The following is a 26,435-nucleotide window of genomic DNA, read 5'->3' on the forward strand; positions in this document are numbered from 1 at the left end:
ACATCGCAACATAGAATCAACCTTGTCGTTGTTAGCCCGATAGTTGAATTCTCTTACGTCGTTGTTCGACCCAACTGATCAACCACCACAGACACAACGTAGCCCGACTATTGCTGCCTTCAGCGAAAACGTGCACGCACCCCTGTTCCACTACCGTGTTCTATCACTAGTTCTCAACACTGCCACTGCCAAGTTCTCGCCATTGCCAGAGTTTCTTTGAGCCGCCTGTAAACCAAAGGACGAATCAGTGTTTTACGAAACGGCCGTACCGAAACGGAAACGGCCGTTTCGTTCCGTTTCATTAAAAAAATTTCTGACCCGGCCTTTGACCCGGCTCGGCTGGCCGAGTCAGCTATGACTCGGCCGAGTCAGCCAATGACTCGGCCGGGTCATAGCTGACCCGGTCAACCCGGCCGGGTCCCGTCAAAAAACGGCCGTTTCGTTCAAGACCGGCTGGGCAGCGTATTAACCAAAAATTAAACACTTTTTTGCTGATTTTTAGCTGAGTTAGTTAGGGTTTGTGGACATGAAAAGGTTATTGTGATTTGTTAAATGCATTTGGGGTCCATTTCCCCCTCCCAAACTCTATTTAAGACAGCCAAATGCTCTCATTTCACTCACAGCAGTCTTATGCATTTGAGTGAGAGTCTTCTTTGAGAGTTAGTGAGCAGTTCTTGAGCTTGTTTTGGAGCAGCAGTGAGGAGTCTTGGAGGAGCATTGTAGCTGGAGTGAGGAGCTTCTTGGGCAGCCATTTGGAGCAGCATTGAGGAGCTGATTTTTGGAGCAAGTTTGAGGAGGCAGTTTGTGCCTGGAGGTATTTTTTTCCACCTCTATAAATCTGTTTTTACTTATTAAATTTTAGGTGCATATCAAGATAGCTTAGAGAGTGTTTTTAGTCAAATAAATGAACATTGAATCAATTTTTTTTTTTTTTTTTCATTTTCAGATTGTTTTCCTAGTCAAAAAATGGCACCTAGAGCAAAAGATGCTGCTTGGGCATATGTTGAAATGGTTGATGATGAGATGTGTTGCAAGTTTTGCCATAGGAAAATTAAGTCAGGTCCTGGGGGGATTCATAGGCTGAAACAACACTTGGCAAGGATTAAAGGCAATATTACTGCATGTAAATCTGAGGAAATTGGGAAGATTAGAAAGACTTTGTTGGAAAGCTTTGAAAAATTTCAAGAAGAAAAGACTAGGCAAAAAGAGATACAGGCTGAAATTGGGAGGAAGAGGGAGATACAAAGAATGATGGCTGCCAACCCCCACTATGAGTTTGAGGGTTCTTCCTCTATCCCTCAAACTGATGCATCAAACCCTTTCCGTTATGTTCCTCCCTCTTTTGCTTCTGTTCAAGATAAGGGAAAGGGTAGAATGAAGGGTGATGGGACTATCAAAAGTTTTTTCACTCACTCAGGCTCCTCTCCATCAGATGCACATGGTCCTGAAGTTAGTAAAGGTCTTTCTCAGCCCACTTTAGATGACCATTGGAAGAAAGAATTGAGGGAGACTGCTTGTGACTACATAGCTAGATGGTGGTATGATGCTGATATCCCCTTTAATGCTGCTCGTTCACCATATTATGAGCCTATGTTTGAGGCCATACATGCTGCTGGAAAAGGCTTCAAAGGCCCTACTATGCAAGAGCTAAGGGGGTTTCGTTTGCAGAAAGAAATTACATCAATTAATGAGTATTTGCAAGATTTCAAGGAATCATGGGCAAGAACAGGGTGTACCATCATGTCAGATGGATGGACTGATCAAAGAAACCGTACCATCATAAACTTTCTTGTCTTCTGCCCACAGGGAACCATGTTTTTAAAATCAGTTGATGCATCTGATAAGGTAAAAGATGGCCACTTGTTGTTTCAGCTATTGGATGAGGTTATTCAGGGTGTGGGGGTGGCTAATGTTGTTCAAATCATCACAGACAATGCCTCTAACTATGTTCTTGCTGGTAGACTGTTAGAGGAAAAACACAAGACCATCTTTTGGACCCCATGCGCTGCACATTGCATAGACCTCATGCTTGAGGATATTGGGAAATTAGATTGGGTCAGAAACACTGTAGATAATGCCAAAAGCATAACAAAATTTATCTACAATCATACACTGGTTTTGAGTCTCATGAGGAAACACACTGGAGGCAAGGATATTATTAGGCCTGCCATCACTAGATTTGCTACACATTTTTTGACATTGCAATCTATGCTTTCCCAACATAGAAACTTGCAAAAGATGTTTTCCAGTGATGATTGGAATAAAAGCAGTTGGTCTAACAAACCAGAAGGCAGAGAATTGAGAAGGAAAGTCCATGATGAAACTTTTTGGAGAAAGGCAACAGAGATTGTGAAGGTTGCTGAGCCACTAGTTAAGGTGTTGCGGTTGGTGGATGGGGAAAGGTTGGCTATGGGCTTCATTTATGAGGCTATGGATCAAGCAAAGGAGCAAATAAAGGCAGCATACAAGGATAGAGTGGCAAAGTATGGGCCCATTTGGGCAATCATTGATGAAAGATGGAACAATCAACTCCATCGCCCTATACATGCAGCTGGGTATTTTTTGAACCCACGGTATCATTATAAAGCTAAGGAGTCAGGAGCTTTGAGGGGGGAGGTCAGAGATGGACTGGTTGATTGCATTGAGCGCATGGTCCCATCGGAGTCTGATCAGCTACTGATACATCAGCAGGTCACATCCTTCAGCAATGCAACAGGTACCTTTGGGAAGAACCTAGCAAAGATTGCAAGAGAAGCAGATGAGCCAGGTAAACAAAAATTTCAATTTTCAATTTCTTAATGGTTTTACTATTTTTATTAAAGTTTGTTAAATCATTTATAATTTGAAAGTTAGATATAATTTGTAATTTTGTTGAGCTTCAGCCTTCATCTAACTCATAATTCATTACACTCCTATGTTTTTTGCAGCACAATGGTGGGAGGCCTTTGGTGGCCAGTGCCCTGAATTGCAAAGGTTTGCAATTCGTATTTTGAGTCAAACTTGCAGTGCATCTGGGTGTGAGCGCAATTGGTCTGTCTTTGAGAGGATTCACACAAAGAAGAGAAACCGTTTGGAGCAAAAACGGTTGAATGATCTAGTTTTTGTCCAATACAACCTTCGGCTCAGACGGAACCAATTGCTGAACAAAAGACCTGATTCAGATCCCATTGTGTTGGAAGACATTGATCCAACATCAGATTGGGTAGTGGAGAGTCGTCTACCAGAGTTTGATCCTGATGAGGATCTTGATGAAATTGATGTTGGAGATCCACTGCAGCGTGTTCAGTTGAATGCAGATCCCAATCCACCAGCCTCAGTCTCACAGCCAGCTAGTAGGATTCCAGTTGTAGGTGCTTCGCCTTCCTTTGCTCAGCCACGACAGAAGCGCAGCCGCATTTGTACTCTATCTCAGCTTGCATCTGCTGCACAGCCTAGTGGTACTGGTACTGGCACCACTTCTACAGTTGCAGTTGGAGACGATGATGATGAGGAGGAGCCATGGGGCCCCTTGTCTGACTCTGATGATGATGATCCAGAGATTGGTCGAGATGATCTTGGCTCCTCTGGCAGTAGCCAGTAGCTACTAGCCTCCTTGGTTATTTGTATTTTGTTTTGACTCTTGAGTCTTTGATCATGTATGACAGACTACAGTTGACTATGTATTTACTATTGCCATTGGGTACACCGTACCATTTTGATATAATGGATTGGTTCATGAGCCTACTTTGATCATATGTTGTCTTCCATGTATATTATAATGTTGTGTGTTTGGAAACTTGAATGAAAATCTTTAAAATTATGTTTAAAATATTTAAAATTATGTTTTTTTATAAAAAAAATAAATATTTAATGTATTTTTTACAACGACCGAGTCATTGAAATCGAGCCGGCCGAGTCATTGCCGTTTCCGAGTCCGAGTCGATCCTCGGCCGAGTCCGAATCCGAGTCCATTTTGTAAAACACTGGGACGAATTTGTGCAAGCATCCACTACCATTACGTCGCCTTCTTTGTTGCTTGTCATTGACCATCGCTCTGTCTTCTATCTGCCACTGCTATTCGTAATCGCTGTATCTGCGCTCCACCCTATTCGCATTTGACCCTGCCACGGGTTGCCCCTCCATCGAATTCTGTCGCCACACTTGCTGCCGCAACCTATTTTGTCACCTAGCCGCTATTTTGTTTGCTACAGTCGTCGCCACCCTATACGGTACCGCCACCACCTAACGTTGCTGCCATACCTCTGTGCTTATGCCATTCCAACCTCTACCATATAGTGCTAGTCACACCAAATTTCAAAATAGTTGTGGGTCATCATCACATCCAAAGATTTTCAAAATAGTCGTGACTTTTCATTATTTTCATTATTTAGTTTACCGTTGGATTTGGTGGATCATTATACGATATATCTTACACAAGAATCAAAGTACCAAAGTAGACAATTAAAAGTTTAAAAGTGATTTAAGCAAAGAAAAAAAGAATAGTTTTTTATAAAAATTAATGGAGGATCAATTCAGAAAGGGAAAAAAAGAGAGGAAGAAGAAAGAGACGAATTATATTTGAAGGGAAGAAGCAAGAAGACTATTTCTTTAAAAAAAAATAATGATAATAAAATTAAATAAAAAAGGTAATTTAAATATAAAGTAAAATAAATAAATAAATAATAATAATAATATATAAATCAGAAGGCTTCAATAGCCCCAGTTATATAAAGTGTCAAAAGTTGAAACACTTAAGAGGTTGAAAGGGAAAAAAGGGGGGGTATAAATAATCTGTAAGAAATATTAAAAGAGGTAGTTTGTAATTACAAAAGGAATAATTAACCCCCAAAGCTCAATTCAAAAGTTTTGAAGGATTAAAGGGGCTACTTTTAAGACCCTAAGTTCACCTCGATAAACACAAATGGAGTCTAATTCAAAATTGAAGGAAGAAAGATTTCCGGAAACTTCACATAATTATGCTTCAGTGCTATTTAGAATTAAAGGGTCTATTGTAAAGATGTCACTATTGCTATCTCACCTGACGAAAATAAAAATTATACAATGCCTAAAATCGCAAACCAATTAGTGATCCCGGAGTCGAATATAATTGAAAAATTAGACTGTTTTGGCAACAAAAGATATGAGATAACCAATTTACAATTAAACATTGGGGATTATCCATTTATATCAAAATTCTCAGTTCAAACCCTATGGAGCAATCAAGGTGACATTATTTTGGGTTCACCTTGGATGGAAACTCTAGGATCCTTCATCTTAAATACGAAAAAGAAGTTTTTAACATTTTTCTACAGGAAGAAGAAAATAACACTCCAGGATGTTACATTGAAGTCAAATTTAGTAGCACCAGAAGACATACAAGATATTTCAAAAATAATTTTTCAAGAAGGTAAAAAAGTACTACAAAATATGCAAAGAGAAATTGACAAGATCACCACTGACAAAAATGAAGAAGTTTCTCGGCTTAAAGACCATAGTGAAAAATTACTGACGCAAATTAAGAAGCTTAAGAAGGACAAGAAGTCATTAGAAAACAAGGTACAACAACTTATCGAGAAGGAAGCATCAAATGTAGAAATTCAAGTTGACGAAAAAACAACAAATACCGATCCAGTCAATATCACAACTCAAGAAGAGGACAAACTAGCTGAAGTAAAGATGTATTCAGAAGTTGCAATTCCAACAACAAAAGATTCAAGTGAAGATCCAGAAATTAACCATTCAACTTCCATAGCTAAAGGAAATTAGGTACTTCAAATAAATCAAGAAAACAACACAAACAAGATAAGGGAAAATCAAATCACTAGAATTCCTTATCGACATCCGAATCACGAGAGTAGACAACTCAATCAAGCTACGTATTTAGAATAGAAACAACAAACTGATGTTCCGAAGAATACTAATGTCAGTGCAATCCACTCATGTGATAACAATTCATCACAAGTTTTCAGTCGCCGCAAGATTCCACAAAAGATTAATTTAGGATGGTCCGATCCCTTCTCAGTGCGACATTTTTGCTTATCACTCAGAGGATCATATCAACTAGTATCAATGAAGATGACAGTTCCAAGACAAGAAGACATTCGAAACAAAAAAAGAGATCAAGCCTTTCATGAGCAAGCTTTGAGGACAAAGCTTTTTCAAGGGGAAGACAATGTTATGAATAAAATATATATAAATAATATAAATAATAGACGACATAAACAATGATTAATTAACTAATAATTAGTAGCGAAGAGCCATGTCTCTATAGACATAACCGCTCGTGAAAGGGTACTTCCCTGGCTATATATAGTATATACAAGACCCTCACTCTCATTTGTAGCATCATTCTCATTCATACATTTTAATATATATTCTTGTATCTCAATGGAGATCTTTATATTCCAAGTCTTTTGGAGTGTTTAACCTGCTATGACGAACTTTGTTCGTTGCACATTCTTGGTCTAATGGATGGATATATTGCATGTTATCTTGTAAGTGGATCTTTGTAATGTTCCTAATCAGATTTTCAAGCAATTATCTGTGTTATTTCAAATTTCTTCAAGCAAATGTTTCCAAAAATATTAAAAGTTCTTTTAGGCAACCTTGCACAGACAATTTGTGTGCAACCTCTGAAAATTCACTTCTAATAGATAACCCAGAATTTTGGCGAACGATTTGTAAATAAACTAGAAAGAGAACATCAACCAAAATCTGAAGTAAAGTCTAATCTTTATTGGAGAGTAAATTTCAAGGTTTACAATGTCATTGGAAGGAAGACACCTGGGACATACTCCAAAACTGATAAGAAAACCAGATTTGTCCTTTTGATAACTCCCTTGGATGCACAATGGTCAATTCAGCCTCCTCAACTGAAAAGCTGCTACAACACCCTCCTTACGACTTTGTTCCTGATTATGAACTCAGCCTAAAGGTAAATCCCAAATCTGGAATTCACTATGAGTTGATGACAGTTGGCTCTTTTCTGCTGATGGAAAGTTGCTGGCTCAAGAGTTCACACTTCAATTCCGGGCACATTAATTTCAATTGGAGATAGAGGAGAATTCGGTCCTCATTTTGGTATTAAGCCTTCTGAAATGGATACTACATACCATAGGCAAATCCACTCGGCCTCTTAAAGTGCTGGTACCAATTTGGCCTTCCCTTTCTAAAATAAATCAACCCTCCTAAATGACACAGATCAAATTCTTCTTTGGGCACTGGACTTTTTTAAAGGTGATTTCAATGTGCATGAGGCAAGTTGGCCCTCAATAATTCGACCTCATATATGCATGGCAAACCACTGAAATCTCTGCTATAGATCGACCTCTAATATTGGGTTTGAGTGCATCAGCTTGGTTTCTTCAATGAATACCATAAATACACCCTTCTTGGCACTAGCATTAAAATGCAACTCGTCATGAGCACCTGTGATCTTCTAGGCACAAATAAATCTGAAATTGCAAATATGGCCTCCTCTTAAATTTGACAACTCAGCCTCTAAGGGTGTAGCAACTAATTTGGCCTCAATTGGATCTGCTCGACCTCCTGGTCTTGAAGGGATTCGATCTAGTTTTAACGGAGAATGCATCCCCTTAATTATGTGCAACTCGTCCTTGAAATTGCTGCAGGAATCGACCATATAATTCTTTGGTACTCGACCCTCCTGAGGAAATAAACTTGGTCCCTCGGGGCAATTTGTGAAACCCTGCAACAAACTGAATCACAATGCTGGAGAAAACGATCACAATTAGATCTTCAAGAACAAGTAAATCAACCCAACTAGGGTGGTAAATAGTGTCCACCGAAGAAGGAAGAGAGCTAACTAGGTGGCACTTGAAGTCCATTGAAATCAACTTAGAGTTTCGCTTTAAACCCTTAAGTCTGAAACTCGCTTGGGTTTCTTTTCAATGTCAATGTGATATGATAGGAATAGAATGATCAACAAATGAATCCATCCTCCTATTATAATTTCTCCCCATACTTCTATACTCCGTTTTAATATTATTTTATTGGTGGGGCCTCTTTTCCACTAATCGACTTTTTTCCGCTGTTTTAATAAAATAATAATTTGTTGCCATTCTCCAATGAAATAATAATTTGCTGCCATTCCCCAATAAAATAATATTTGCCGCCATTCTTTTAATAAGGTAATATTGGCCACCTTTCTCCAAAAATAATATTCACCCCTTTTAATTAATATTACCAAAAACTCCTTTGTGATTTCCATGCTCACAAAATTGGGGATATTACAATCTTATTATTGAGTATCTTTTTCTTAATGTTGGGAATCACGATTGCCGTTAAACCAAATCCCAGAAGTGTTAGTCAGCGATTGCATTGCCAGAGATGAGGATCCACGAGAGGCAGTTAGTCCATGTCACGAAACACACGGGAAGCGTTGGTTTATCCAATGTCCAACAATCCGCCCACCAAGGTGAGTTGGGTGTGTATCGAACTCATGACCTATGCTGTGATACCACTTGTTGGGAATCACGGTTGCCGTTAAACCAAAACCCGTAGGTGTTAGTCAATGATCACATCGCCAGAGATGAGGATCCACGAGAGGCGGTTTGTCCATGTCACAAAAGATATGGGGAGCGTTGGTATATCCAATGTCTAATGCATGGAACTATTGATTTTAGGTTAGATCTTGTGCCCTAATTTGTTGAAGATCAATTTATCGAAGAATATTTGGATGAATGTTGTATGCATTACTCATCATAGCATGTAATGAATGTTCCTAGTGGTGATTTCTTTGTAGCTTAACCATGAAACTCCATTTTACCATTATTGAGTCGGTAAATGCTGGAATTTTGATAGCGAGGGCATCAAATTTTGGCATCCTTGGGAACAAATTTGGCTTACCTTAAGCATCCTAGACTCCATATACCCATAGGACAAGGCACTGGTCCAATACTTGCTGATCAACCCTAAATTTTCTCCATAATTTTCTCTTCTCAAATTTGGTCCTTTAAGGTTAGGAAGGAGAATCTAGGGCTTGGAGCGAAATTTTAGGGACAAGGCTTTTTGGTGGTTTGAGAGCCTAAACATCAAGTGGAAGTTCTTAACTACATGACCTATCATTTTGGTGGACATCCACTCATATTTCATCCATAAAATCTCTTGCCCTAGGTGTTGCTTTAAGAGGGAAACCCTAGTTTCCTCTCTCTCAACTTGAGGACTTTATTGAAGGTTTTGTTGACTTTATTGGTCTTTGACCTTTAGAACTCCCATTATATTCAAATACATCAAACCCTAGGTCTTGCACCTCCATTTTCTAGGTCTTTTCATTGAGAGCGAATTGCTTCCTTATAGAAGCCTTGAACCTATATTATGTCTCTCTCTTGAATGAGCCCTAGTGAGATCTTCTTATACCTTACCTATAACCTATCTATCTTAGAACTGATCTCTACTTCTCTTACCGTGACTCCTCCCATTGGTGAAAATTCATAAAGAGCAAGGGGTTTTGGTCGAGGTAACATTGGTCCTCTACCCCATTGCTAATTCTTTGTCTAGCTCTGGTCTTGTAGGGTTTGCCCCCCCAAGCCCTACTAGATTTTGTTGTAATAGGTCTTATTATTTTCCTTGCTACTGATACTTAGGAATTGAGGAAATGGTCATTTCTTAGTTGCTTTCATCCTTGATGTTTAGACACATTTGTCAATTTAGCTCATTTGATAAGATATTAGTACAAGGGAAGGCACTATGGGGAGATAGTAATCAACTGAAGAAGCTAAATGTTAAGTCTCTTAATCCCAACCCAAATTTATTTTCTCACAACAATTTTTATTCTCAACAACTTATTTATTTTACCTAATAGATTCTAAATTGTTGAAAAATAAAATCACTGGTATTTTTAACTCTAGAAAATTAAATATGCAGCGAAAATGTATTAGGGGAGTTTTGAGGTCTAAAATGGGCCTCCTAAGGAAATTATAAAATAATAGTGGAAATAATAAAATAAGATTAGATTAATTACATCATCAAATTTCAGAGGGAAAAAAGGAAAAACTATTTTTTCAACTTGTATTTTCAAATTATCTCCCTATGGGTTTACTCAAATTTCGAGCGAAAACACTTGTTCGATGCAAAATTTGATTCCTCATTCAGGGAGTACCCATGTTGCATACTTTCAATGGACCCTACTATGCGAAAAATGAGAAATATATGAAAAACGTGATTGCAATCAATTTTTTTCATGTATTTCTCATTTTTCATGTCACAGGGTCCATCGAAAGTATGCAACATGGGTACTCCTTGGATGATGAATTAAATTTTGCATCTAACGAGAACTCCCGCTCGAAATTTGAGTAAAACCTTAGGGAGATAAGTTGAAAATACAAGTTGAAAAAATAGTTTTATTATTTTATTAATTTTTAAACTTTTTGCTTTTTTACTCCAAAAATGGTGGATCATCCCCCATGGTTAACATCATCATCTTGAATCCTATTGGTTCTTATAAAGTTTATTTTGGTTGTACATTTTTCTTAGGAGGCCCATTTTAGACCTCAAAATTCCCCTAATGGAAACAGAGAGATCAATCACACATTACAATAGATAAGCACCCACAACAATTCTCCCTCACCGATTAATTTGGAAAGTCAGGGTTTTAACCCACAAAGAACTTACAAAGAAAAATACAGTGATTGGAACTTGTAACTTGGCCCCACTGGAATAATTTGACCTAAGGAAATTCAACCTACTCGAAACTAGCTGCTAAAGAAATTCGGCCTAGAGAAAATTGACCCACCTCTCACTAGTAAATCAACCCTAGCACCTTGTCGTCACACAGCCTCTGCACATTCACAAATTGACCCTGGAAAATTGGCCTTCCCAGCAATTGTTCCTCCTCGCTTCAACAATTCGGCCTCTCTAATCTCCAAGAGTTCGGTCTCTTGGAAACACTCCCGAAATTATACTCGTATTCTCCTTCCTTCTCAGTCGAATTGAGCCTCTTGTTCCAGATAATTCACTCTCTCCTTCTTCAGAAAATTGCTTTCCCAAAAATGTTGTTGCTGCCTCTATTCTTTGTTTGTCTTCACCTCTCCCTTAGGCTTTCATTTATAATCTTCGTTCAGCCCAAATCCCTAACCCTAATCTCCCTTCTAGAAGATTTAGGAGATCAATGGTTGAGATTATTTCTAAGTCGCTTGAACAATTTTTTATTTATCTTTAGAAAATGACTTAATAGGTCATACTAATTAATTGACTTTAATTATTGTACTTTTCCTAAGTTAAACTTAGGAAAGAAGACATAAATACCTGAAGAGGAAATAAATCATCTTTTACATGCCAAGACACCAGGGCAGTGTTATTTGGGAGCGGGAGCGAAAACAGGTGTGGGAGCGAATCCCAGAGCGTTTTTTATATATATATATATAAATATATTATATTTTGATACATATATGTCAACAAAAACATGTAGAATGATGAATTAGATATAAAAAACATAAAAAAACATAGATTGAACCATATAACAACAATCGTCTAGAAGTTATAATCTTCATCAACTACGTCCACAAGTTAGTAACATAGTATAATATAGCATATTGAGTCTCATGATTCATCAATCTTAAAGTTTCAAGCTTTCAAAATTCAATATATAACATTTATCATCATTGATCACCAAAGTTGTACTTGTAAGCTAAGTGTAACCATTACAATAAATAATATCTAACATGAAATGAAATGTTATAAATGTTGACCTAGGTTGTCATTGATGTCAATATGGCAATATTTTGGATACTAGAGGATGACATGAAGCCAAGGGAATGCAAAGCAGATTCATGAAGAGACAGGAGCAAGGCCATCAGGATAGCCAAGCCATCAGCAAGAGGAGTTACCAAAGGAGGCATATCAAAGCATATTACAGGATATCAGAGCAAGAGAGGCGTTCATATTTGCAAGGAGGTCTTTGAAAGACACTACCAAGCCAGAGGAGCAGATGGAGACGAGCCACCAGAGGAGCCATATATATATATATATGCCAACAGAGTTAGAGGAGCCGCAGGAGGAGCCATATATACATATATATATGTAATATATATATATATATATATATATATATATATATATGCCGAAATTGAGTTCACAGAGCAAGCAGAACAAAGCATATATATATATGCCATATATATGCCAAAGAAGAGGAGCTAACAGAGCACGAAGCAGCACCATCGGAGCCATATTTATAGACCATACATATATGCCAAGCAAGAAAGCGACAAAGTTATCAGAGCTATCGGAGGCGGAAGACTTAGACACATATGCAAATACACTGACGGAGTGGAAAAGGCAGAGTTTATATTGTATGAGCAGAATACATTATCAGAGGAGCAATGGACGTGTTTAACAGCAAACAAACATGAGCCGTCAGATTTCCAGCGAACAGATCCGACGGCTATCGGGCGATAAAGATGCACGGGAGATAGCGAGCGGGGACGGCGGTAAACGGTATTGATTGCACCGCCTTTGGAGGGTGCACGGTAATCGTACGCGGGCGAGCGATCACAATCACCGGGCGACACGTGGCAGATGGGACAGGGCAGAAACCGCTTTGATCGCATGTTAATGCACGGGCAGCTTGTGGGCGCGGGAGATGCGAATGTCGTTGGATCGCTTGGTGGATGATCGGACGGCAGGGCTTAAACCGTGCGGCTTCGTCGGATGTGACAGGAATATAAACCATGGTTAATACCATATCGCATCCGCCCATCGCAATGCTACACAGAGGGTTGTCCAACTAAAAGCACCGATAGCGATATGCATACGGACCCAGCTACACCTGTGCAATATAATTTAATATGCTATCGCATCCGTCACAATCGCATATGTTATGAAGCCTTGCCACACCCCATTGCCGATTGCGATAAAGCATGTGGACCCTACGGGCATATAAATTATGGTTTAATACCATATCGCATCCGGTCCATCGGAGCAGTGGAGGATCGACCGTCGGCCATCAGCGGAGTCATGGGTGCTGATATATAAAGGACCTCACGAATTGCCGATTGCGATTTAAGCTGCGGACCCGATACAATATAGTTGCGGGTGAATTAATATTGAAGTCCGCCCCTTAGTCTTTTGACTGTTTTGCTCATATTTCTTGTGTATTTACGTATTTGCCTTGCGCAGGGTTTGAAGGGCCAAAATGCATATGATAATGGTTCCGATAGTTCAGGAGGCTAAAATAATGTCGATGGGGATTGCGATCAGGACGTGGCAGGTCCGTTAAATAATGCCATCCCTGTCTATGCCTGCTATCATGCCAAACGGAGCACTGTTACGGTAAGCAGGGAAGATGGTTTCTTCGTGGATCGTTTGGACCTGGCCATTGATTGAACGTGTCCTGTGAATATTGGAATGCTCGGATAGACAGGAAACCGAAAGACGGGAAGCTGAAGAAGCAAGCGAGCACAGAGGAAATGACAGCGAGCGTTGAGGAAGTCCAAGAGGCGTGTAAGAGGAAACGAATGGACAAAGGCACGGGAATGCATAAAACAGTAAAAACAGAGGACTGTGTATGCTGTTGTTGTTGCGAAAAATCATAATATGAGGTAGCAGAAGCAGCAGAGGTGGTTAAGCATTGTATGAAGTTGCTGGTGAACGCTGCTGCAACTATTGAACACTGTTGAAGCAGCTGGAGAAAACAACAGAACAGAAAGAGGGTTCAGAATAACAGAAAGAGGGCCGCAGGGCTAACAGGAAAGCAGACAGTCGAAGGGGAGAAGTAGCAGCAGAGAACATAAGCTTGAGCAAGAAGTTGTTCTTTATGCAGAGCTTAGTGCAGCTAACAGTAGACTGACTAGAGCTGTGTGAAGACATTATCAGAGAGCATGAAGGCTATTGGAGACTATGCGTGGGCAGTGTGCAGAGTTGTAAAGACTCATTCATAAGAAGACATGGTTGTCATTGATACTGTAGTTTGGAGACTACAGTGAAGCTGTAAATAGACAGAACTCAGCAGAGAAGAGTTCTGAGAGCAGAACTGAACAGGACTGGAGTCCTTGGGGCTGGTGCCTCAAAAGCAAGAAGGATAGGAGTCCTTGGGGCTGGTGCCTCAGAAGTAAGTAGGATTGTAGTCCTTGGGGTTGATACCTCGGAGGTATCGAAGGATTCAAAAACCTTGGGAGTTGGTGCTCCTAAGTCCAAGATTGGTGTCTTGGCAAAATAGAGTTGGTGCTCTGAGAGGTTGGAGCCTCACCAAAGTCCAAGTTGGAGCTTGGCAATTGATTGTAACCATCTATATGTTGTATCTATTTTACTACACAGTTTATATTAATAAAAACTTTATTCTTGCTGTTCATCTTGTGTTCTGAATATATGTGATTTAAGTGGTAAAACAATAGTGGGAAAAAGAAATACTGATTCACCCCCCCTCTCAGTGTTTCCAACAATTGGTATCAGAGCAGGTACTTTCATTCAAAGCTTAACAGCTTGAAGGTTGACCCTTAGAACACAAAATGGCGAAGTCAAGGAAGAAAGTCTCCAATCCTCCTAAGGATGTGTCTCCCTCTACTACTAAAATAAAAGACAATCAATTTGAGGAGGCTCCAAGGCTCAATGGGAACTTTAATATATGGGAAGCAAGAATGAGGAATTTCTTACAGACTCAAGGCATTGAAATCTGGAAATTAGTGATTGATGATAGCAGGATGGATAGAGAATCCAAGGAGTACAATGCAAAAGTAGTAAAGGTAATCTTGAATGGGCTCCCTAATTCTGTAAAGAACAATCTAGGAAAATGTTCATCAGCAAAGGGTATATGGGACAAACTTCATGACCTTCACTCAAAAGGAGCATTGACCATGACCATCAATCAAGAAGATGATGGAAATCTAGAAGGAAATCCAGAACCCATCATAGAAGTTGAACATGAGAATGATGACATCAAGGCTAAAACAGACCTAGAAGATGAAGAGAATGAAAAAAGATTTTGTGGAAGAACTTCTCGCTCAACTTATGACTGCCATGGAAGAGATTAACAATTTGAAAAAGGAAAATGAGGCACTTAAGAAGATAGCTCCAGTTGGTGAACAAGATCAAACAAGAAAGAAAGTTGACCTCATCAAGTTTCAAGTACAAGAAAGGGATGAAGAGCTTGCCAAGCTTAAGAAGGAATATCATCAAAGCAAAAGAAAGCATCATGAAGAAGTCATATCCATGACAAATCAATTGAATAAAGCAAAGAGGCAGGAAAATACCTTGTCAAGTCAACTTGAACAAAGGCACAAGAGCGTGAACAAACTTGAAGAAGAGATTGGTCAGTACAAGGTAGAGGTCTCCTCCCTTAAGTCTCAATTACAAGAAGCCAGGAAACAGGCACAAGGAGCTGAGAAGAGAATGGAGAGCAGTCAAGCAAAGAATGAAGAAATCTTCAAAATGAAGTCAGATATCATCTCCCTTAAAATAGTAGTAGCTGAAGCTACTCGTAGCAAGGAAGAAACTGAGGAACAACTTGCAAAGAAGAATAGTGAGTGTGAAAGATTGGAAGAAGAGATTGTCCTCCTCAGAAAAAAGGTTGAAGGGATGAACAAAATCTTGAAGAGCTCTCAAGCCTTGGATGACATGCTCAGCTATCACAGATGTCCATCTGATAAATCAGGTCTCGGGTATGCAGGTGAATCCTCAAACAAGAATGAAAATGCTTTAAACAAAAGAGATGTGAAGAAGCCAGAAAGAAATGGTGATGCTCCTAGTTCCAGCAAAGGCAAGGAGAAAAATCAAGGCTACAATAGAAGAAATCCTGCTCCAAGAAGAAATCCTGCTCCAAGAAGAAAACTAGCTCCAAAAAGAAATGTAGATAATGTCAAAGAGGCAAGAGGCAATGGTTATCATCAAAGGATCTCAAGGCAGAAAGGCTTCAGAAGTACATCAAGGAATCCTCCATCTCCCAGGTACCAAAGTTCATTTTTTGGTTATTGTTATTCTTGTTCAAACTTTGGTCATATGGCAAAAGACTGTAAAACATATCATAAAGATAGATGTTATGGTCCCCAACCATCTCATAGAGATAGATGTTATAGTCTTCGACAACCTCCAAAAAACGATTTTGCAGGAAGAAATCATGAATTCTTATTCATGAGCAATGTAGAATGCTTCAAGTGTCATAACATTGGTCATATGGCACGTGATTGTAACTTAACATGGGCTCTTACACAAGCTAGAACCATGTAAAAGAAGAAAGTTACACAAGTATGGAGAAGAAAGGAAATACAGTCTGAAAGTCTCTTGAGCTCTCCAGCCAATCTAAGCATTTTATGAGAAGACTTTGCCAAAAGAGATGATGCATACAGTTAGGGGGAGCCTATAATTCTTGATCATTATTGCTGAAGCTATTAGTGAAAGGGTCCTTATGAAATCCTTGCTGCATTCTTTGGACTGTTGTTAAAGAAATAGGGCAAACAACCATGGTGCTGTTATTATAGAAGTTCATGTATTAACTCAGGAATTAAATGTGAGAACAGATAAATTCTGGACACTGATAGAGGTAGTCTTCAAACAAACAGATATATCTGGAATGGAGTTTGAAGTAAGAGCAGCTGGCAGCATATAACAAACTGAAGCATTGCAAAAAGATGCAGATCAGCAATTGTATTTAAAAGACAGTCACAGATTTGCTAAGAGGAAATAACTAGCTGAGATATGTACAAGAACACAAGGAAAAGATGGCTCATAGGAAGGAGAATGTTGTGCAGTCAAGCATAACTTAAGTTGATACAGATCACTTAAGAAATATAGCAACAGTAAGGCACAACCCCTCACATTTTTTGTCCAAATGCAAGGATGATTGAATACTAGATGGCAGTGACTTAAGGGGAAGCACAGAGACACAAAGGAACTCAGATCTGAAGAAAGACAACAAGAAAGACAATCTCAGGGGCAGTCTCTCTTGATTCGGACTATGAAGGTCTCTCAATGTTACCTGTGGAGACAACAATATGGATTGAAGCATAAAAGCTTGGACTTGGACACTTGGTGTATGGCCATTTGCAATCTAAATGAAAGCATTAAAGTAGAGCATCTTTAAGCATTGTTGAAGCCATGATAAAGCAGTTCTAAGACATGAAGAGGGAATAATGTGTTAATTGATGATAAAGCATCAATCCTTCTATCTTGAGTAAAAAGAAGAAGAGCACTATGACAGGGGGAGTCACAGACCCGTGAAGATCTACCATTCATGAAGAACAAAAGCAGTTTGATAGGGGGAGTCCCAGAGCACTCCTTTGCCATTGATGTCAAAGGGGGAGAGAAAAAGAATATTGCCATCAATAACAAAGGGGGAGATTGTTGACCTAGGTTGTCATTGATGTCAATATGGCAATATTCTGGATACTAGAGGATGACATGAAGCCAAGGGTATGTAGAGCAGATTCATGAAGAGACAGGAGCAAGGCCATCAGGATAACCAAGCCATAAGCAAGAGGAGATACCAAAGGAGGCATATCAAAGCATATTACAGGATATCAGAGCAAGAGAGGCGTTCATATATGCAAGGAGGTCTTTGAAAGACACTACCAAGCCAGAGGAGCAGATGGAGATGAGCCACTAGAGGAGCCATATATATATATATATATATGCCAACAGAGTTAGAGGAGCTACAGGAGGAGCCATATATATATATATATATATATATATATATATATATATATATATATGCCGAAACTGAGTTCACTGAGCAAGCAGAACAGAGCATATATATATACGCCATATATATGCCAAAGAAGAGGAGCTAACAAAGCATGAAGTAGCACCATCGGAGCCATATTTATAGACCATACATATATGCCAAAGAAGAGGAGCGACAGAGTTATCAGAGCTATCGGAGGCGGAAGACTTAGACACATATGCAAATACACTGACGGCTATGTTGTAGGAAATGTGGGGTAGGAGGGCGTTTCTGTACGGAAACGAGTACGAAACGCTGAAACGCGTTTGGTACGGCCCTGAAACGCGTTTCAGGCCGTACTGCCACGTTACACGAAACTGAAACGTGGCCAGTAAGGCCTGAAACGCGTTTCAGGGCCGTATGACCCACGTTTCAGCATTTACTTGTGTTTTTTTTAATTTGTTTTCTAATCTATTCTTACGTTAGCCTTGTGACTTCTAGTTGCTTCCAGATGCCTGTCTAAAGTTATAAAAGTGAACTTTTTCCTTGGTGTTGATATGCAGTTCATGGTAATATTAAATTCTTAAAGTAAAAGTGATATTCTCCTTTATTTTTCATTTTCATCCTTTTACTTAAAATTTTAACATTACCATGAAATGACTCAGGATGTTTGAGAGTGGTTTCGCCCTCATTGGATTTCATATGGAGAAAGTAGAATTTTAGATCTCACTCAAAATCCAGCAGACTTATCTGTTTTTCAGGATTTCAGGATTGGGGGGATTGCAATGTTTCCATTGGATTTTATCATGTACTAGGGTATGGAACTTGTATTTAATCGAGAGAACAAAGCCCTCTATGCAGGGGAGACGCCCAATAATCAAGAGAATGTAAGGTACTAGGGTATGAAACTTGTATTTAATCAAGAGCACTAAGGTCATTCGACTATGTAGGAGGAGACTCCCAATCAAGCATGAGACAAAAAATTAGAAATTTCTCATGGCTGATTTTGGATATTTCTATTTTCATTATGTGATTATTCATGAGTAAATGTGATGTAAATTTAGATACTTATAGTTTATGCATTGACAATTGACAATTTTATCATAATGTAATAAATTAGAATGTATCATATATGCTTTATGATTGCACATATTTCTTAAATGTCCTAATATATATATATATTCGCATTTCCCCATTTCCAAAATTTGGGGAGGTCACGTTTCGTATCGCTTCCCGTTTCGGAAACTCGTACCCGTTTCCCCGTTTCGTGCAACCTTGGGCAGAGCTTATATTGTATGAGCAGAATACATTATCGGAGGAGCAATGGACGCGTTTAACAGCAAACAAACATGAGCCGACAGATTTCCAATGAACAGATCCGACGGCTACCGGGCAATAAAGATGCACGAGAGATAGCGAGCGGGGACGGTGGTAAACGTTATTGATCGTACCGCCTTTGGAGCGTGCGCGGTAATCGTATGCGGGCGAGCGATCACAATCACCGGGCGACGTGTGGCAGATGGGACAGGGCAGAAACCACTTTGATCGCGCGTTAATGCACGGACAACTTGTGGGCGCGGGAGATGCGAATGCCGTTGGATCTCCTGGTGGATGATCGGGCGACAGGGCTTAAACTGTGCGGCTTCGTCGGATGTGATGGGAATATAAACCATGGTTAATATCATATCGCATCCGCCCATCGCAATGCTACACAGAGGGTTGTCCAACTAAAAGCGCCGATAGCGATATGCATACGGACCCGACTACACCAGTGCAATATAATTTAATATGCTATCGCATCCGTCACAATCACATATGTTATGAAGCCTTGCCACACCCAATTGCCGATTGCGATAAAGCATGTGGACCCGACGAGCATATAAATTATGGTTTAATACCATATCGCATCCGGTCCATCGGAGAGTGGAGGATCGGCCGTCGGCCATCGGCGGAGTCATGGGTGTTGATATAAAGGAATTAATATTGAAGTTCGCCCCTTAGTTTTTTGACTGTTTTGCTCATATTTCCTGTGTATTTACGTATTTGCCTTGCGTGCGGTTTGAAGGGCCAAAATGCATATGATAATGGTTCCGATAGTTCAGGAGGCTGAAATAATGTCGATGGGGATTGCGATCAGGACGTGGCAGGTCCGTTAAATAATGCCATCTCTGTGTATGCCTGCTATCATGCCAAACGGAGCACTGTTACGGTAAATAGGGAAGATGGTTTCTTCGTGGATCGTTTGGACCTGGCCATTGATTGAACGTGTCCTGTGAATATTGAAATGCTCGGATAGACAGAGGAAACCGAAAGACGGGAAGCTGAAGAAGCAAGCGAGCACAGAGGAAATGACAGCGAGCATTGAGGAAGTCCAAGAGGCGTGTAAGAGGAAACGAATGGACAGAGGCACGGGAATGCATAAAACAGTAAAAACAAAGGACTGTGTATGTTGTTGTTGTTGCGAAAAATCAGAATATGAGGTAGCAGAAGCAGCAGAGGTGGTTAAGCATTGTATGAAGTTGCTGGTGAACGCTTGTGAAGGTTGCTACAGTTGTTGAACACTATTGAAGCAGTTGGAGAAAACAACAGAACAGAAAAAGGTTCAGAATAACAAAAAGAGGGCCTCAGGGCTAATAGGACAACAGACAGTCGAAGGGGAGAAGTAGCAGCAGAGAACATAAGCTTGAACACTAAGTTGCAGGAAACGTGGCCCTAGGGGTCATTTCCCTAGGGGAAACGAAACGAAACGCGTTTCCGCGTACCGTATGACCTGGAAACGCGTTTCTGGCTGTACGGCCACGTTTCCCGAAACGGAAATGTGGCCGTACGGCCGGAAACGCGTTTCCAGGCCGTACGGGCCACGTTTCCCCAACAATGAACAATCATTTTGCTGGTTTGATCAAGAAAATCATTGTTGACAGGTAGAACTTTTGCCCTAGTGTTGATATGCAGTTCATGGTAATGTTAAATTCTTAAAGTAAAAGTATCCTTTTACTTAAATTTTTAACATTACCATGAAATGACTCAGGATGTTTGAGAGTGGTTTCGCCCTCATTGGATTTCATATGGAGAAAGTAGAATTTTAGATCTCACTCAAAATCCAGCAGACTTATCTGTTTTTCAGGATTTCAGGATTGTGGGGATTGCAATGTTTCCGTTGGATTTTATCATGTACTAGGGTATGGAACTTGTATTTAATCGAGAGAACCAAGCCCTCTATGCAGGGGAGACTCCCAATAATCAAGAGAATGTAGGGTACTAGGGTATGAAACTTGTATTTAATCAAGAGCATTAAGGTCATTCGACTATGTAGGAGGAGACTCCTAACCAAGCACGAGACAAGAAATTAGAAATTTCTCGTGGTTGATTTTGGATATTTCTATTTTCATTATGTGATTATTCATGAGTAAATGTGATGCAAATTTAGATACTTATAGTTTATGCATTGACAATTGACAATTTTATCATAATGTAATAATATATGCTTTATGATTGCACATATTTCTTAAATGTCCTAATATATATATATATATATTCGCGTTTCCCCGTTTCCAAAATTTGGGGAGGTCGCGTTTCGTATCGCTTCCCGTTTCGGAAACTCGTTTCCGTTTCCCTGTTTCGTGCAACTTAGCTTGAACAAGAAGTTGTTCTTTATGCAGAGCCTAGTGCAACTAACAGTAGACTGACTAGAGCTATGTGAAGACATTATCAGAGAGCATGAAGGCTATTGGAGACTATGCGTGGGCAGTGTGCAGAGTTGTAAAGACTCATTCATAAGAAGACATGGTTGTCATTGATACTGTAGTTGGAGACTACAGTGAAGCTGTAAATAGATAGAACTCAGCAGAGAAGAGTTCTGAGAGCAGAATTGAACAGGACTGGAGTCCTTGGGGCTGGTGCCTCAAAAGCAAGAAGGATAGGAGTCCCTGGGGCTGGTGCCTCAGAAGTAAGTAGGATTGGAGTCCTTGGGGTTGATACCTCAGAGGTATGGAAGGATTCAAAAACCTTGGGAGTTGGTGCTCTTAAGTCCAAGATTGGGGTCTTGGGAAAATAGAGTTGGTGCTTTGAGAGGTTGGAGCCTCACCAAAGTCCAAGTTGGAGCTTGGCAACTGATTGTAACCATCTATATATTGTATCTATTTTACTGCACAATTTATATTAATAAAAGCATTTATTCTTGCTGTTCATCTTGTGTTCTGAATATGTGTTTTAACTAGTAAAACAATAGTGGGAAAAAGAAATATTGATTCACCCCCCCTCTTAGTATTTCCAACAATAAAATGAAATGAAATGAAACAACTTTCAACTTTCATGAAGCATCATATTCATAATTCATTACTAATGAGTTATAATTGCCAACTTCAAACTTAAATTGTCATATATTGTTTAAAAAAATATCATAATGAATAAGAAAGAGTCAATAGTTATAAAAACTACTAGAAACTAGAAAAGACAAGTAAATCTATTATCTATTTCTTATGCTTGGGCCTCTTGCCACCACGAGAGATGTCTAATTTTTTAGTCTTGTTGGAAAATCAGGATCTTTGTCATTAATATCACCCTCTAAGTAGTAATATCCCGGGGTATCTTTGTCATTACCTTTGTATCTGTATAGGGATCTTTGTCATTAATATCACTCTCTAAGCATTAACATAAGATAAAAAAGCATAGTATGTCAAGTCAAGATTTTGTTTGAGTGATGCGTACATTTTTAGGAGGGTCATGATAGAGGAGTTTGACAACCAATGTCACTAACATCAAGGTACATAGAGAGATTCGTGCTCTTGATTAAATACGAGTTCCATACCCTAATACATGACAAAATTCAATGGAAACATTGTAATCCCCCAATCCCGAAAAACTGACAAGTCTGCTGGATTTTGAATGAAATCTAAAATTCTACTTTCTCCATATGAAATCCAATGAGGTCAGAACCACTCTCAAACATCCTGAGTCATCTCATGGTAATGTTAAAAATTCAAGTAAAAGGAAAAGTGACATTCTCCTTAATCTTCATTTTCATCCTTTTACTTTAAGAATTTAACATTACCATGAATAGCATATCAATACTAGGGCCATAGGCTTGATCATTAAGCTGCCCCACTCAAAACTTATTTGTTTCCTTGAAAAAAATTGCATTTCGAACATTATTGCAAAAAAAATTTGCAAAAAAGGCTAAGCACTCCCGAAAAGGCAGGGAGCGAATTTTTTTTAGCGAGTGCACTTTCGAAATCGCTCCCTTTTCTCCCGAGTCTCTCCCACCCGGAGCACGGATTCGGAGCGGGATCGGGGGGGGGGGGGGGGGGGGTGGGCGCTCCCCCGCAACACTGCACCAAGCCTATGTAGAAGACCTTCTGAAGCTACTGCTAGCTTTAACACTAAGATGCCTCTGAGAACCAACCTCGTGGCCGCCTTGAGGGAGGATCTGAAGTGAGAATGTCTAAGGAGAAAAGTGTAGGGTAGGGATACTGCTTTTGGGAGTCCTATTCATCATTTTGGCACTTATGGACTTCATCAGGCTTCTTAGAAGGCCCAATGACATGTATTATTGATCATTCGACCTCTTGAGAGGCTTATTCTTTTGTTTATGAGCTAGTTTGGTGGGTTTGTCACCAAAAGTTAGTTATTTTGCACATTATTTTATTCTAGGGGCTAATGTAGGCCTAATTAGCTAAATCAAACTCATTAGAAGTGTATAAATACAAGTGATGTGAATTCATTTTAGCATCATCACTTGGATTGGACTTGTATCTCTCTTGAGAATTTTGCTATCCTTCTTGGAGGACGAATTTTGGAGCATGGAATGAATTTTGATGTTTGGATTATTTTCTCTTGTCTTGGAGCTTCTTGATTGGAAAATTCTTGATGGTTGGATATACTCTTAATACATGTAAGTACAATTTAATGCTATTTTCTTTTCTATTCTTGTCACATACATTGTTGCTGGGATTTCACTATACTAGGGCTAATTTACTACATCCATTTATGCAAAGTTGTGGAAATTCGGTTTCTAGATAGTGATGCTTCATGTATGGGCCATGTATTATGAATGAATGTTCCTAGAGATGTTTCTTCATTGAAATTCATCTTGACAAGACATCAATCTTGCAAAATGAAGTATAAAGTTCTTGAAGCTGCTTTTGCTGCTGTCCTATTCCTAAATCCTATCCCCTTGACCTAACATCATGTCCACTTGGTCCCGTGTGGTTCCATGCACTATCAAGGTTAATTCTTCCAAGATCACCTTGAACCCAAGTCTCCACAAGAATTCTAGGGCTTACGGATCTCCTTTATAAGACACATACTCAAAACCTAACCCTTGAAATCCTCCCCAAGCCCTTCCTTGAGAGCCTTCCATTTTGTCTTCCAAGACAAGCAAACCACATATTTGAGCCTCTCTTGTGAATAGGCTTCTAGGATTACCCCTCACCCTATCATTGGTCCATCCATTTCGTGATCATTATCATAACGGGTCTCCTTCCATCTGTGGAAGTCCGTAAAGAGTAGGGAGCCTTAGCTGAGGTGACAATTGGCTATTGCTCCATTGTTGCCCTTAGCCTAGTAGTAGCCCTTCAAGGACCCCCTTTTAGGACCCTTGCTAGTTTGAGTGGTAACAAATAGGTGACATGTGAGATGTTAGAGTTTACTATGGTTTATTGTGATAATCAAAGTTATATTAGACTCTTTGAGAATCTAGTATTCCACGACTGCTCCAAACATTTTGATATTAGGTACCACTTTCTCTGGGACAGGGTCCAGAAAGGAGCAATGGCTTTAGAGTATGTTCAAATATGTTAATTTGGCAGCTCAGGGACAATTTCCTTCCTTTGGACAACCTTTCTCATCAAGAAAGACCCCTCCTAGACCTTGGAAGAATTTAACTTGGTTAAGGAAAAAAATGTGTTTTTAAGGTGAAAACCCACATGTGCACAAAAGCACAGGTTGATTTTAAAGAAAAAATTGGGCACCCCTTAGAACCATATAAATACAAGACACGTCAACCTCATTTGGACATCATCATCAGGCATCTTCTTCTCTCTTCTTTGGATTGGTTCGTACGGGTCTAAAGTTGCAGGGTCCGAGCTCACACATGCGAAGAAAAGAAATTAAGCTAGAGTTGTAGGGTTTGATCGAAGAAAATTTGGCTACAACTGCTACGTTGATAGGGTGCTCCCTGCAGCTGGAGGGCTAAAACTTGCACTGACTGACACTAGGTCCCAACACCTAAAATTCTATTGACCGTTGACTGCAGACTTTGATTAGTTTTGGAGACTTTGACTTTGATCAGATTTGTCTATTGGGCTCATCTCTTGGATATTGTTTGGTTGGTTTTGTTGGATAGTCAAAGGATTGACTTTGACTCTTGATTGATGAATTAGAACATTGTATTCTCTCTGTTGAACATTTTATGACAATCTAATAAGAAGAAGAATTTGAAAGGGTTTTCCCCTTGTGGGGTTTTTCCTTGGTCTTTGACCAATCCTGGTGTCTCTTGTTATTGCTCTTGATTGTCTTCTACTGTACATTGCATTTACTGTTCTATCTACAATTGTTATTTATTACTGGAAGATTGATTTGATAGATAATTGAAGTTAAGAACTGGGCTAAAGTGATTGTAACAACCCGACTCCTGGTGTCTCTTGTTATTGCTCTTGATTGTCTTCTACTGTACATTGCATTCATTGTTCTATCTACAATTGTTATTTATTACTGGAAGATTGATTTGATTGCTAATTGAAGTTAAGAATTGGGCTAAAGTGATTGTAACAACATAGAACAATGGAAAATTAACAAGATTGATAGGCATGTTGTAGAGATCTTGATTGAGTCCGTTATAGAGGGAAAGTTTGAGATGCTCAGGGTTAGGTTGCGATTGATGGACAACACTTTCCTCACTAAGAGGTAGCATTAGATTTTTACCTTCTTTAGCTTTGATAGTCTTCTCCACACCACCTTGGTGCACTTAGCTAGCAGATACCACTCCATGTCCATGCCACAATAGTTTGCATAGGTTCTTGTGCATAATGTGGTGTGGGGAAGGAACAATTTTGTAGTATAGGAGAGTGTGCATGTATGCCCTTAGCATGTGCAAATGTAATGTCTCCAATTTCACTACTTCCAGATAAACTCATTTTGTTGCTATTCCAAGTTTAGCAAGTTTTCGTTTTGATTGAGTTTATAGTTTAGTTGGTTTTTAAGGGCATGCATGCACAAATGTCAATGTGTCTCCAATTTTACCACCTTCAAAGAACCTCAATTTACTGCCATTCCAAACTTAGCAAGTTCCAATTTCAGCTCAGTATCTTCTACAATATTTTTTTATTTCCAGTTTGTTTTTTCTAGTTATATAAATAGGCACATGAGTTGATTAAGTCTAAGTAGGGTGTAGATCACTAGAAGCAGGGTTTTTCTTTCTACTTTTTGTTTAGTGTTAGAATCTAGATATTCTTTTCCCCCATTCAAGTTCTCCCTTGATGCGTCGAGCCATCTCTTACTGACTAGATAGGTACTAAATTAGGCTATCAAAGAGGATATTTATAGATGTGTACTTCTACCTAGAGCACTTTTTGGAGTCGCAAGATGGCATTATTGTTAGCCCACCTTATACGCATAGGCTTTGGATTCGTTCCCTTAAGACTTGTTTGGGGCAACTTTGGGTTGGTTCTCATCTACTGTGGATGGAGATGGACCACCATATACCATGACATGATAGGATGTACCAAAGTTCCACCTACAAGAGTTGGAGTTAGAGATGCACCTCATTTTTAGGTTTTCCCTATACTATGAGATTAGAGGACGCTATCACTACCTTTGTGGGGACTCAGGGGTCTCCCTCTCTACTTTCTTT

General features: G+C 39.5%; 2 protein-coding genes across 2 annotated transcripts in view; both read left to right on the forward strand.

Annotated features, from left to right (window-relative positions):
• The window catches only part of LOC149258727 (beta-adaptin-like protein A), a 312,511-nt gene that overhangs the window by 91,944 nt on the left and 194,132 nt on the right, over nt 1-26,435 (forward strand). The window lies entirely within an intron of this gene.
• On the forward strand, nt 1,157-25,325 carry LOC149258728 (uncharacterized). Its single transcript, XM_089433949.1, has 3 exons — nt 1,157-2,767; nt 2,928-3,346; nt 25,170-25,325. The coding sequence occupies exons 1-3, from the start codon at nt 1,249-1,251 to the stop codon at nt 25,323-25,325; spliced, it is 2,094 nt and encodes a 697-aa protein (XP_089290075.1). The 5' UTR covers nt 1,157-1,248.

Source organism: Pinus tabuliformis, chromosome 6 (genome assembly GCF_031772625.1).
Source record: "Pinus tabuliformis cultivar Carrire ecotype Pingquan chromosome 6, CPIR1, whole genome shotgun sequence".
Taxonomy (NCBI): Eukaryota; Viridiplantae; Streptophyta; class Pinopsida; order Pinales; family Pinaceae; genus Pinus; species Pinus tabuliformis.